At 41.5% G+C, this 14,178-nt stretch overlaps 1 protein-coding gene across 1 annotated transcript in view; it reads right to left on the bottom strand.

Annotated features, from left to right (window-relative positions):
* The window catches only part of adcy1a (adenylate cyclase 1a), a 295,596-nt gene extending 287,740 nt beyond the window's left edge, over positions 1-7,856 (bottom strand). The window contains exons 1-4 of the mRNA XM_048608131.1: positions 7,752-7,856; positions 6,746-7,436; positions 3,975-4,124; positions 421-539 (exon numbers count right to left, since the gene is read on the bottom strand). Of these exons, the coding sequence (XP_048464088.1) occupies positions 421-539; positions 3,975-4,124; positions 6,746-7,339 (863 nt within the window). The 5' untranslated portion in view covers positions 7,340-7,436; positions 7,752-7,856. The remainder of the gene's footprint in view (positions 1-420; positions 540-3,974; positions 4,125-6,745; positions 7,437-7,751) is intronic.
* Between the last annotated feature and the right edge of the window lie 6,322 nt (positions 7,857-14,178).

Here is a 14,178-nt window from a genome sequence, read left to right as displayed (position 1 = left end):
TGAAGAAGGGTCTAGGCCCGGAACGTCAACTTTCCTGCTCCTCTGATGCTGCTTGGCCTGCTGTGTTCATCCAGCTCTACACTTTGTTAGCTTTGGAACAGTTAAGTTCTGAGAAGAGTCACAGGGGACTCAAAATGTTCACTCTGTTTCTCACTCTGCAGATGCTGCCAGATCTGCTGAGTTTCTCCAGTATTTTTCTGTTTTTATTGCAGCATTTGTCTGTTCATTCTTAACTTCTTTGCATAAATTTACAGTGTTCTGTTATTAAGGTTACATGTGATGTCCTATGGACTTCTACGGTGCATGAGGGCAAGAACATGCAATTGTGTATCTCAAGGTAATTAATCATGAACATCAACTACAGATAAATAACAGTTGCAATAGCACTGAAAGACAAAATATAAAAGAAGACTCATTTACCTGACATTGTCATGCCTTTGGATGTATATTTTGTGAAATATCCTTTCTGGAGGCTTCAGAAAATCCTCTTTCATTTCCATCGCCACATTTCTGGGCAGCAAGCTCATTAAAAGTCTTTCCTGTGATAAATTACATATCACCAACAATCTTAATATGTAGCTATAAAATTATTAGAACATTTTAAAGTACTTATTAAATATTCAGGTGTCAGATTTAAGAAATTTCTGAACTTGTATCTATTTTGTCGACTATAATTTATTCATTTGCATGTGAATTAATGTGCATTAGTGCAATTTTATTCCATTGATTTCCCAAAAGTATTGTGTACACTGTTATATCATACAATTTGCACAATTACAAAAGAGGGAGGTGATGGTTGTATTCCTAATGTCATTGGACAATAATCCTGCAATCCAGAGCCTGAAGGTAATGTTTTGGGGAGTGGGTTCAAATCCTACTATTGCAGATAGTGAAATATGAATTCAGTTAAAATTTGAAGTTAAAAGTGAGCCTAATGATCATAAGAATTATGTAGAAAACTATCTGTTTTACAAATATCCTTTAAGATTGCAAATCTGCTGTCCTTACTCGGATTGTACCACATGTGACTTCAGATGCACAAAATACAGTTGAATCTATACTTTCCCCTAAAATGGTCTAAAGAGCATTTCTGTTCAAGGGTAAAGAGGGATGGGCAACAAATACTTGCTTTGCTAGTAACACCAGCATGCCATACATGAGTGAAGGAAAAAATAATCCTGTGAATAAAGGATTTCCCTGAAGGAAATCACATTTTAAAATTAATTTTAATGGCTTTTCTAAGTCTTTCTTATGAATTGGCTCCTTTTGGGAATTGAAGGTCATAATCATGTAAATCATACATTTCGTAAAACAAACATTTTACTTGTAAAATATCACACCAGTCTCATACTTCCATTATGGAAATAATTTGCACCATCACTGTATCTGCTAATCTAAACTTCATTATACATGATAAAGTAAAAATTATTGGTGAGAATACATAATTGTGGAAATATAATAGTTTGGGATTATGCACGGTGTAAAATTTGCAACAAGCAAATTAAAACAAACATGGATGCTCAGCTACATATATATTAACACAAGACTGCATGGAAAATTCACAAATTGAACTGGTAGCTCGGCAGGAGAGCAAAGCGGCTCTGCATGAAGTGTTTATAACGAAGGGACCTATTCTCCTTTATATGATGCACGCTGTTGTTTAAAACATTGCGCCAGTTTTATGACTAAACATTTTGCAAAGAACGGTGCAGTAGCAATCTTACTGGCATTTCACTGAAGTGGGTATACTTCTATTGTCATCAAGCAAAATAATACCAAAGAACATGTGTCCTAGAAGTCCCTTAAGTTACACAATTTTCAGTTGTTAATTGGCCACCTTTGAAAGGTCTGCAACTATACAGATTTTTTTGAACTGATCGATTTTAATGTGCTGCACAAGATTTTTTTTCTGACTGTAATCAGGAAAGCATTTCTACCTTCAACAATTATCAATCAGTTCAGAATAAACAAAGACATCTTTGCACAGAAAATGAGAATGAAGACCCTTTGGTTAATGCAACATAGCTACCAGCATACCCAATGTTACTTTAATTTGATATTTTCATTGGCTCCTGGAGCCAAACAAATTTTATGAATTCAACTCGAGAACTAATTCCTTCTGGTCTGGGAACTTAAGTTTTCTGTTTGTGCCAAAATTGATATTCATTCCCCAAAACAGGCATCTTATTGTCAGAAGTGCTGTAACTAATAATACCAAACTGCTACGTTTTGTCATGTGGTCTGTATCACTGAGCTAAGGAGGAAACAATTACTAATTTCACAGGCTTTTACCTTTAGTTTTCTGACCATTATGATCCAGAATGTTTTGACACAGGACACAGGTTTATTTGTTTAAAAATGTCTGCATGATGATACTTTTAGTTTGTGATCAATGTATATGCTGTTACCACGCTATAACTTTCATTCTAATATTTGTCAACAATTATTTTGATTGTTCATTCAAACCACATGCCCTTAAGTTGAAAAGGGAAACTGCACAGCTATATGACATTTCATTTTGTGAGTATGGCCAGTGTTATTTTTGGGCTTTGGACCTGAACCTCCACTTTGTAATCTGTCATTCTGAAAGCTTTGCTTCATTAGGAAGCAACTTAATTTCCATCAAAAGACTGTTAAGACATAAAAGTCAATACATTATTCTTCTTATAATAATCCTTGAAGACATACACCACAGCAAAATGACATTAAAGGATAAGACTACCATTGTGGCATGTTGGCTCTTGTCAAAAACAATCTCAAACTAATTTCATAGTCTTGTACTGTTGTCTGCTTTAAATATTTATCTATTTTTCTTTTAGAAGTGCAATGACCTCTAACAAAGTCAATATCTTTGAAAAGCAGTTGTTCCCTAATAAAGCAATTTCTCCTTGCTCTCCTCGTGAAGATGTTAAATTTTCAAACCTCATCATTGATTTTCAAACCAGATAAATAGATTTTTCTCTCTTTACAGTTTGAAAGATCATCATAATTTTGAACACCAAAAAGAGCTCATTTAATCTTCTTTGTTTTAATGGAAATAGCTTCAGAAACCTGAAGTCTTCCCTTAATGCAGAATAAATAAACAATTGATTGATTGTAATTAATATAATAATGACAAGCAAAATACTAAACCTTTTGCAAAACCAAAAAATGCTGGAAACATTTAGCAGGTCAGATATCATTTGTATTGTGAATGGACAAGTCAACCCTATAGCAGATATGTAATGAGTTGCAAAAACTGATTCCCTTCTGCTAAAGTTGTGATAGTCCTGGGACAGAAAGGTCAGGGAATTCAAGGCTTTAAGCCATATCTTCTCTGCACAGATGCTGGTGGGCAGGCCCATTGAATACTCAAAAATTTCTTTGATTAATTTATGTTTTCTGGTTTTTACAGCTGTTTTTCCTTTTATTATTTACTTTGGCCCTTTAAGGTTGTAGATGTATTTTGCAGTTCTGATACCAGTTGTCAGAAATTAAAGAAAACACTTGGATAAATCAAAATATCCTCGAAATAGGAAACAATAAGGTGTGGGAATTTGTTTTTGAAAAATGGCATGTTGAATGTTTCAATAGCCTTTTCAGATTAAGCTAAACCATGGCTATTAAAAAGGTAAATGTAAACACTGGTGTAGTAATGTGAGGTGCTTGCAACAACTGCAGCCCAATTGGTTTGCAATTCTAGTAATCCCACAAGACATCACAAATATTGCACAATCTCTCAATTTCGTACCAGTTTGTTTCCTGTGTTTCAACAAATAAAAATTATGCTGATTTTTCATTTATTTTTACCATTTCCATATAAATGTTACGTTAGATTTTCATTTCTGTTAAACTTACAGCACATGGGAGAAGAACCGTCGACTTTCCGTCACATGATGATACACAGCCCCACCCTATCCTTCAACCACATCTCTCCTTTTTGTCCCTCCGTTTCCGCGCAACCTATGACTTCTCACACTTCCTCCCCTACTGACCTGTTTCTCGTTTTCATCTTCCAGACGAAGTCGCTCCTCAATGCAGTTCCTCGCCTGCAGAAAGGCTTTTCTCTGGGCTCTCTCCGTGAGGATTCTGACAAACACCCCGGACACATTCACACTGGCAAACAGAACTGCGTTGGCCACAAGCTACCGAGGGAAACAAACAACATGTTGCCATCAGTCGGCGCGTCTGAGACCCTAGCAATCGATTAACACCAGTCAAAAACAAAAGACGGACATTCTCCCTGTATTCAAACGGGGCTGGGTGAGTTTGGTGTCACGGCGGGCTCTTTGGAGATTTTTGGAAGTCTGTGAGAACAAATTAACTCAAAACTGGAAAATTCAATGGTGAAGGAACAGGTATTATTCAGATAAGCAATAGTTATGTGGTCGACATAGATAGATTGAATATACCAGCGAACTGAATTGCAGGAACACATATTGGGAAGTTGTTGGAAACACGAATGGTATCGTTGACTTCATTGCGGGACCGAGAATCCCCTGGCCACACACTGTCCACATTGAGCGGAAGTTTCAGTGGGAGAGTCAGCACTTCAGCGTGAATGGGACACTGAAAGGGAACGTGCTTTACTCAACCACCCGCCGGAAGATTCATGAATGGCTCTCATCGCAAGCCAGTGGAAAGTGAACAAACACTGGACTGGCCTTTACTGCAAATTATACTTTCCACTTTGTCTTTTTGTCTCTATGGGCAGCTAGCACCAATAAAATTATAATGCGCACAAAAAAAAGCCAGCTGAGTATTTTCTCAGGTGCTGTTACATTGTGGAGTAAATCTGGCAACTCCTCCGAAGTTTTTCGAAGTAACTGTAATTGGTGAAATAAATCAAGGCTAATCATTTTACACACACACACTCTCTCTCATTCACCAACCATCCAATTCTGCGCTCTCTTCAAAACAAACACTCCCTTGCTCTTACTTTACTCAGTTTTCCGGTGACACCGCCAAATTTTGTTATTGATCTGAACGCATCCGGAGTCCAAAATTGCCCTCATTTACTGTTATTTGTCCCAAAACGACAGTTTTTCCAGTCAGTGATCGCCATAAGATATCCAAGCCCTAAAATTTACTGATTTATCCGTGAATTATCATAGAATTGTACAGAAGTTGGCCATTTGACCCAATGTGACTGTACCGGCTCCTTAAACAGCAAGCTAGTCCCATCTTCCAGCCCTGTCTCCGTTGTCCTCTAAATTCCAAATATACTTCAAGCTCTCTTTTGAAACTTCCTATGCCTTCACTCTTTGAGCAAAGGAGTTTCTCTTCATTTCGCTCCTAGCTTTCTTGCCGACATTCTTGAAATTGGCACCCCTAGTTACTAACATACCAACTAGTGGAAACTTCTTCACCCTGTCAAAATTGTTCATAATTATGAACAGCTCAAATTAGGTCATCTCTTAATCTTAAATGCTCCAAGGAGAAACAGTCAAATATCTTTAATTTTTCCTTGTATCTATTAAGTCTCTCATTCCTGGTATCATTCTAATATGCCTGCTTTGAACTTTTAACATCCATCTCTTAACACGGTGCCCAGAACTGAACACAACACTCCAAAAGTGGTCTGACCAATGATTTGGAGAGGTGTAGCATCACTTCTTGCCGTAATACTTTTTTACCTTTATTTATAAACCCACGGATCCTACAAGCTTTCTTAACTGTTTCAACTTGCCTGGCCACCTTCAGGGAATCATGCACGTGATTTCTGAGGTCCCTCTGTTCCTGTGCTCCCCTCCAAGTTGTATCGTTTGTCTCTGATTATTTCTGCTACCAAAATATATAACCTCATATTTCTGTGTTGAAATTCATCTGCCAGGTGCCAGCCCCTTTGGCCAAATTGTCAATGTCCTGAACAAAGTTGCAAAATTGTGGGCTTGGAGGGTAGGGGAAGACGGTTTTAAAGTTTATCTAAAAGCATCGAAGCAATGCTTGAATCAGTGACTTACAATTGGAATAAGGCATCGAGATCGTTTCTAGCATAAACTTCGAAGTGAATGCCGGGTTTGACTCTAGTCAATCGGCGGATGAACAAAAGCATTGTGAAGGCCAGGCGGTCGGGGCCTGGGATCCGTAAATCCCGATCTGAGCTGTTTTATTGCCGACCCTGTTTTCTGTGGACGGGTTTACAGCTCTCACGGCTGATCAGTGCGCTGGGTACTGTGTAGAGTTATCGCCAAGGTCCGCACAGAATCAACAATGAGCCGGTATTTACTGAAACCTTCTCAGACCCTTTTGTTTTCCAAATTCAGGGGAAAGGGGAGGTCGAATGGTGGGGGCTGAAGATGGAGAAAACTGTAATCTCTACGTGACCCAGCATGTTCATGAGAGCCGGGGGGCGGTTTGGTAAAGCGAGCCCCGCACATTAGCCTCACTGAGCAGTGGGGTTAAGATCACGGCCAAAGTTCTGTGTTTGGATGGAGGTGCGTAAACCGAGCGCAACTCCAGTGAAACCTCTCCCCCTAAAACGGCAGCAAAACGAGCAAAAAAAGCACAAAAGTTTGAAAGTTGCCCCGTGGCCTGGGAACTGTAGCTCGGTTTAATTGGAAAATGGAAAATAGTTTTCTGGGGGTGGGGGGGGAATAAATTAGGAAATGGTTCAGAGGATATTGAGAATAGAACGCGTTTGGGGGGGGGGGGTTCTGTTAAAAAAAAATCCGACTTCTATTTTGAAACGAAAAGCAACAAAAAGCCGCCGTCCTTGCGCTGAGAGGACAGTGAGGGTTTTTTTTTTGTTTGGTAGGGGACTTACCGTGCGCCAGAGCCGCTGATTGCTGGATGACACTGAGGTGGCAGTCACTATGATGTGACACACAGCCACGATCAGACCGAACAGAATGGCCAGCAAGGTCCGCACCGGCAGCAGCGAGTAAGCGACAAAAGTGACCAGCATCAGCTGCCACATGCCGCTCTCCGGGGAGGTCGGCGTCTCCCAACCGTAGGCTCCGAGCGAGAACGGGCAGCACAGGAAGGAGAAGGTGAAGCTGAACAGCAAGCTGAGCTTGACGATCTGCTGTAGTTGGGTGACTTGGAGGTACTTTACGTTGGTGACAATAAACAGCGACACGAAGATGATACAGTGCACCGGGTGGGAGCCCTTGGAGATGGTAAGCCGCGGGCCGGACAGTAACTCCACGATGGCCAGAGTGGCCGTCATGATGATGAGGATGGCTAGAGCTTTGAGGGTAGCGGTCTGCTCCAGTTTCAGGTTGTAATTCTGGAAAAGGGACTCTAGTTCCTTACAGTCAAACTCGTCCTCGCAGCTGATGGTGTCGAGGGGCGAGCCCGGGGCGCACGGACAGTTCCTCCTTCTTGTCCTGACTTTGCGAAACGGTATTTCCTCCATGTCATTGCCATCCAAAAACCGACCCTGAGCTGGCCTTCCCCCGGGTGCTTAAGCTTCGGCGGCAGCTCCGGGCTGGAGATAGGAGCTTCGGAGACAACTGAGGAGGCAGAGGCGGATGGGACGGAAGGAAGGAGGGAGGGAGAGGGGCAGAGATCGGGGGTGAGGAGAGGGTAGGACAGAAGAAAACACAACTAGAAGTTAGCGACTGTGAAAGCTCAGGCGCTGGACGTTGCGAGAGCTGCAGCGCGCTGTGCGGGTTCCCCTATATTGGCTGGTCCAGACGTGCAGAGAGAGACAGAGAGATGAGAGCAGAGAATGATCCCATCCTAACCCAGAGTCTTGTACCAGGGACAGATTAATGACGCCTGCGCATTGACCCCCCCCCCCCCCAACCCTCAAAGCAACAACTCACGTCTCACACCCGAAAGCAGCTCACTAGGTAAGAAGCCAGAGCTGCTTCTGCATAGCTCTCCCAGTACAGTCCCGCTCGCTTCCAAGGTACCACAGGCAAAAAAAAACTACCCACAGCAGAGCCAGACACTCAGCTCCCACTTTCAACATGACGATCAGGAAAAAAAGGTGGCGCCAAGTAAAAGTGAGAAAGCCTGCTGCTGATTGGCATAAGGAAATGCGAGGGTTTGCAAGGGGAACTTTAAAAGAAAACAACAGGCATCTAGTGGAAACGTGCTTGGAATCGACGTCCGTCCAAACCCAAGGCGGCTCGCCTCTCTCCATCCCCCTACACACTCCCCCTCCAATACACACACACACACACACACACCACCTCAAACCCTGCCCGACTGTTAACGATGTTTTTCAAACAATATCCTGAGAGTTCACTGACCGCCCAATGGACCTGGTGCGTTTCCTTTCGTAAGTCATATCAGGATCTGAATCCTATCTTTAACTCAAAGCCGCAGGATGGAGCTGTGTTCTCGAACACTGTTGGCTTCTGCGCCGCCAAGACTACTTGAAGATGTTGAACGTGTGCTGTTCTGTGCATTTAAAAAAAAACAAACGTTGAATTAGTATTTGCTTCCCGCACCTTGTCCTGAAAATTCAATCCAGTTCCAGGGGAGAGGATCTTCAATGGATTTGCATAAACCGCTATTTAATTCTATTTTTCCCTGTGACCAGCGGCGGCTAAAAATAAACACCGAGCTGGTTCAGCTTACTGATGCAACCCGATTTCACCCCCACCCCCCACCAGTTCAAAATCTCATCCGCTTTCTACAGCGAGCAGAATCGTTCAGGGTTTAATCGGAGCCTGAGGTGTTTCCATTACGTTCTGAATAATTAGACAAAATAAGCCTGATTCAGAGAGTTCATCCTGTTTGTGCCCAACATTTAAATAGAAATGGTGATGAACCCAGATCAATTAAAAACAGTTGGGGGAGGGGTTAAGGTGCTGGGGTCCAGACTGGGGAGTGCCTGGCATTTGTCCGGTACCAAATTCGGATTTCCGGGCAGATTTAGGGGGAGAGGGGGTGATATGTCAGTGACTATCTGAAGGTAAAACGAACCAAGCTGTTGCTCTTAATCTCTCCCTGCAAACCCTAATCTGGGGCTGATCGACAAATCCGGTCATGTGAAGTGAACGCTTGTCTGTTGCTCAGTAAGCAGCATTAGCAGATGGTGTCTCTCAAACTAGTTTCTGATGCCGTGTTGATTCTACGCTTAATAAACATTTCAAATTGGCAGCAGAGTAGCTCTGCCCAGTGTTAGCAGTCTTGTTCGTATCCGCAAATGTGGAGGAGCTATCACTGACCGACTGGTTTACTTTACTTACTTAGACTCCATCAACCTGTTTAGAGATGTTATTACATATCGCTGGAGCAGATGAGACTTGAACACAGACCTCCTGGCTCAGAGGTAAGGGCACTACCACTGCGCCCGAGACTCAAAGGTAACATTAACAGCCAAAGACAAGAAAGAACGACACATTAGCTCATAAGTCCAATTCAATACTTAAAGTAAAACACGCCACCAGCAATCCTACAAAGCAGCACGAATAAAGACGCCCCCTTAGGCAACTTTTTACCAATGATGTACTTCAGAGGGGCCTTAAAATCGACACTTTGTCTTAGTGGAGGCATGAAAGCTCCTCCCACTATTTCAAGATCAAACAGTTCTTGCTTCGTTCTGGCCAACGTTTGTGTGACTAACCTTCAGTATTTACTGTGTACGCACTGGTTTCCTTTCTCAAACAAAACGACATAAAATTATTTTCTGAAGAAAATTCTTTTCTGAAGTTTTCTGAAGAACGGTCTAGGCCCGAGACGTCAGCTTTCCTTCTCCTCTGATGCTGCTTGGCCTGCTGTGTTCATCCAGCTCCACACCTTGTTATCTCAGATTCTCCAGCATCTGCAGTTCTTACTATCTCTGATAAAATTCTTTGGGATGGTCTCAGGATATGACTTTAAAAAGCATGTTATGAAACACAGGGGTTGGCAATTTATAAGGGCACAATGAGCTAATTCTTTGTGGAGGTCGCCAGTTGAAGAGCCAGTGAGAACCCTGCATCTCTTTTTCCCAGTGGCTTATGCCAATTGACAGGTGAAAAAGCAGACTTCGCTTCCCCTCTCCACCATTAAGGACAGGGCTGAGGGTGGATGGTGGGTGGAAGCCAATCCCAGGCTGCAACTCTTCTCAGCAGTTCCTCAGGGAGCAGGGAAGAAATTCACGACTTTTGTTTTAGTTTAAATGAGAGAGCCCTTATTTTGAAACCTCGCCCTTAGTTTTAGATTCGCCTATGAGATGTAATATTGTCCCAGGATTTACCCTACCAAGCTCCTTCAGAGTCCAATATGTTAAAATAACATCAGCTCTCATTCTTTCAACCTCTAAAAAATATAGGCCCAACCTGCTCAACCTTACCTCATGATAAATCTCACCCCAGGAATCAGCCCAGTGAACTTTCTGTGAACTGCTTCCAATGCAAGTATATCCTTCCTTAAGTAAGGTGACTAAAATTATACACAGCGTGCCAGAGATTGTTTCATCAACACTCTTATAAGATTTTTTTTACACAGTAAAATCCACATTATTCAGATCCTAAGCATTCAGAATTCTCATACAACCAACATCTGAGATTCAAAGGGAGAATTCTGGATGCTTGGGATCCTTATAACGGGGACTTTCCTGTATTAGCAACTGGGTGGGAATAATGGATCAGATGCTTTATGAAAAATACTTTTAGACTTATCAATAAATATATAGAATCACCAATCGTAGCCAGGTATACCATGTTTATGAGCAGTCCTGGCTGATCATTTTTCAAACTTGTGGCAGTGACAATTCAAGTTCTCCCAGGCACCACTAGTATTTCTCATGCAACTGGTAGATTCTGGTAACCGGCACCATCCTTCTCTGTATGTGCTGGATACTGGGAAAATTACTATACAGCTAATTCCTGAGGTGCTATTGGTTTGAAATAACATGTTAGGATTTGGATGGAGCTATCTTTTTAAATTTTTTTTTTGATTGTCTGCCATGGAAATAATTAAAATGACAGCAATTTGCAAGATATGGCTTAAATGACCTAAACATTGTTGGGGATCAATTAAGCAACTGATGTAAAAAAGAGCAACTGTGCCTTTTTTAATTATACTAGCTGCAATTTAGGGTTTATATGTCAATTTTAAAAATAAGGCAAATGTTTGAACTTGACATCTTGAACTAACTGTATGACACCTATCTTTAATAAGAATGTTGACATTTTGAAATATTTTGAAAAGGTTTTCATTTGCTCAGTGACTTGGTCAATTGACTATATCTGCAGAACAAAACAACAATATTTTAAAACGACATTCTGATGTTCCACTGGAAACATTTGTTCTTAATTGCTTGGTGTTCTTGAGAATGTTAGGCAAATGGCTTTACAATTGTTGGCATTATTGGTTTAAAAGAAGTAAGACCATACAATTTCTCTGTGTCTGAAAGATGTGACATTTGTTTGCACAAATAACTGTTAGCTCATCAGCCCTAGGAAATAAGAGATGAAATATGTTTAGCCTACGTGACTCTAGTTACAAAGGTGGAGTAACACCTGATCCTCTCATTTAGCCTGTGGAAAGAGTTACTTTGAACCATTTCCAAACAAGGAATAAGACTCCCTTGGAGTTAGGAATAAGATTTGGAAACTCAGTAATTTTGTGGCATAGTTTTACCCTAGCTTCTGCGGTTATAATTTTTCTGAGACGCAGTTCAATATAACATCACTTAAGAAATTTCCTATGTTGGCAACATTCCAAGAAATCCTGGGCCTCGTAGCACAATAAACTTCCATTTGTCTTCGCTGCTTATTTGTCAAGTATTTCTAAAATAATCCTTAATATGTTGTACTCGATTCACTGTCATTTTTAGCTTCTAAGGTCAGGCACAACTGAGGACACCATTGTTTTGATTTATATTGTCTCCTTCGAAACTGTTTCCAAACAGGTCTGCTCCCTCTCAGACTCACAGGTAAATCAGCAGGTTAGTTAAGAGGCAGTAGAATACAATAGAGTAGTATTTCCTTGCTCTGATGAAATGTCAAAACAAAAGCCTCAACTGCCTCTCAGATAGACATTGTAGATGAGATGCAAAACTCAGTCAGTGTGTCGCACCATTGCCCTGCCATCTGCTGATGCACTCACGCTGTCTTCTTCCTCATGAACATTGCTTACCCCTTCCTCACCAACAGAGGAGACACCCAGCCAATCCATACTCCCACAAATTCCTGCCCCTTTGATGAGAGAGGATGTTCATTCACAGGAGATCACAATAATCATGGATATTCTTCCTGGCAAATACTGCAGCACTTCACCTAAGTAGTCCAAGCAGTGGTACCTCACCTTTCACAATCCAATGGTCTCTTTTATTAGAGCACATGTTGAGGTATAATAAATCTACTGTGCTACACTTTGTGGGATCCCCCCTGGTGTTGTGAGCCATGCTGACTGTGAAAATCTCCTGTCATCCAGGAGTCAGGTGCTGAGTGGGAACAAACATTTGTGGCACCTGTGAGTCAGTGAGGATACAAGAATCATGAGAGTTCCCTGAACAAAATGTTCTGAGTGATCCCACAGCAGCTGCACATTGACAGAGTTAAAACCTTTTCACTTGATGAAAGACACTGGCTAATCCCAGGGGCCTCTTAGCATTACATGTAGGCAATCTATTGTCCCTTTCACCTGTGGAAAATTAGTGAGGGCAGCAATTCCCACAGATCTGGCTGCCAGGCTCTTAGGCTCTGTGTTGAACCAAACATATTCACTGGCACAAGGCATTGGTGACTTCTCTAATGCATTATGAGTGGCTGACTGCATTATTCCTTACATGGACCAAGCACAGCACTGAAAAAAAAACCACTAGCGAAGGTTAGAATGACTTTAAGTGTGACCAGCAATGATTGCTTCAAATTAACATGGATGCAGACCTTCCTGGAGGAGCTGGCATATGTGAGTGATGGTAGCTTGTGACAACCTCAGCTATTCCTCCCTGTCATATGCGGGTAGCTGCACCGCCTTTGGCATTTTCAATTGACATCAATGCTCAATGTTACACTAGCCCCTGACGGCCAGCCTTCTGCACTGCTTGACATAGGAATCTAGGACTCAGGAAGAGGAGTGGACCACTCGGTCCTTCACATCTGCTCTACTATTCATTACAATCATGCCGATCTAGTTATGGTCTCAAAACCAATTGTCCGTCTGCTCCCATTACTCCTGACTCCCTTGTCTAAGATATATCTCACTCAGTCTTCAACTATTTTCAGGGGAAAAGAATTCAATAGAATAATGACGCCCAGAAAGAAAAAAAAAGAAATCCTCATCTCCAATTTAAAAGTGAGACTTCTTATTCTTAAACTGAGTCACCTTGTCCTAGTCTGTACGACAAGGGAAAAATCCTCTCAGAATGCAACCTGTCAAATCCCTTCAGGAGCTTATACATTTCAATAAAATCACCTCAGATGAGAATCAAAGGTTACCAGGGTTAGTTGGGAATGTGGAAATCAAAGCACGAGCAGATCAGCTATGACCTCATTGAATGGCAGAGCAGACTTTAAGGGCCAAATGGTCCACTTGTGCTCCTATTTTACATGTTCATATATTCTTATGACTTTGATCCTTGAACTGCTGTTCACTGACCCCTGAAATGATCTGGTTGTCCAATTGAAAATATTGCAACAAGTCCCACCCATATTCGTAGGCAGAATCAAATATAACATAATCGGAACATTGTTTTCCCTGAATGTTACAATTCTCTATCTGAATTCCTCCCCTCAGCTGTCTACTCCAGAACACCCAGACACACAGCAAAGCAGAAACATTGATTTTATCACACCATGTATCCCATATCTGCAGCATGATATCATCAGAGACACCATGATGCTGCCTGAACAAGATGTAACCTAGGGCTGAGTGTATATGCTGTCACTGAAGCTCTCTCCTAGGCTCTCTAGTGTAAATACTGTTATGCTTAATAAAGCCTGTTAATGTTCATTTGTCTGAGTGCAAATGTTCTTACGTTTCCTTTCATCCACGTTGCTTGTTACTTCCTCAGAAACTCTTTTAAATTAATTAGACTTAATTCTTCTTTCACAGAACTATGTTGACTTTGCCTGATCACATTATGATTTCCTTTTTATCCTGCTACAACCTCCTTCATAGTAGATTCCAGCAGATATTAGGCTAATTAGCCTATGGTTTCCTGCCTTCTGTTTCCTTCCTTTATACTTTCCAATTTGGTGGGACTCTTTCAGAATCCAAGAGATTTTGGAAGATTCTAACCAATGGACAGAATCTTATAAAAACCGAAAGAACTGCGGATGCTGTAAATCAAGAACAAAAACAGAA

Source organism: Rhincodon typus, chromosome 2, assembly GCF_021869965.1.
Source record: "Rhincodon typus isolate 14 chromosome 2, sRhiTyp1.1, whole genome shotgun sequence".
NCBI classification, from domain to species: Eukaryota; Metazoa; Chordata; class Chondrichthyes; order Orectolobiformes; family Rhincodontidae; genus Rhincodon; species Rhincodon typus.
Note: the sequence above shows the minus strand (reverse complement) of the source record. Positions and strands in the feature narration are given on the sequence as shown.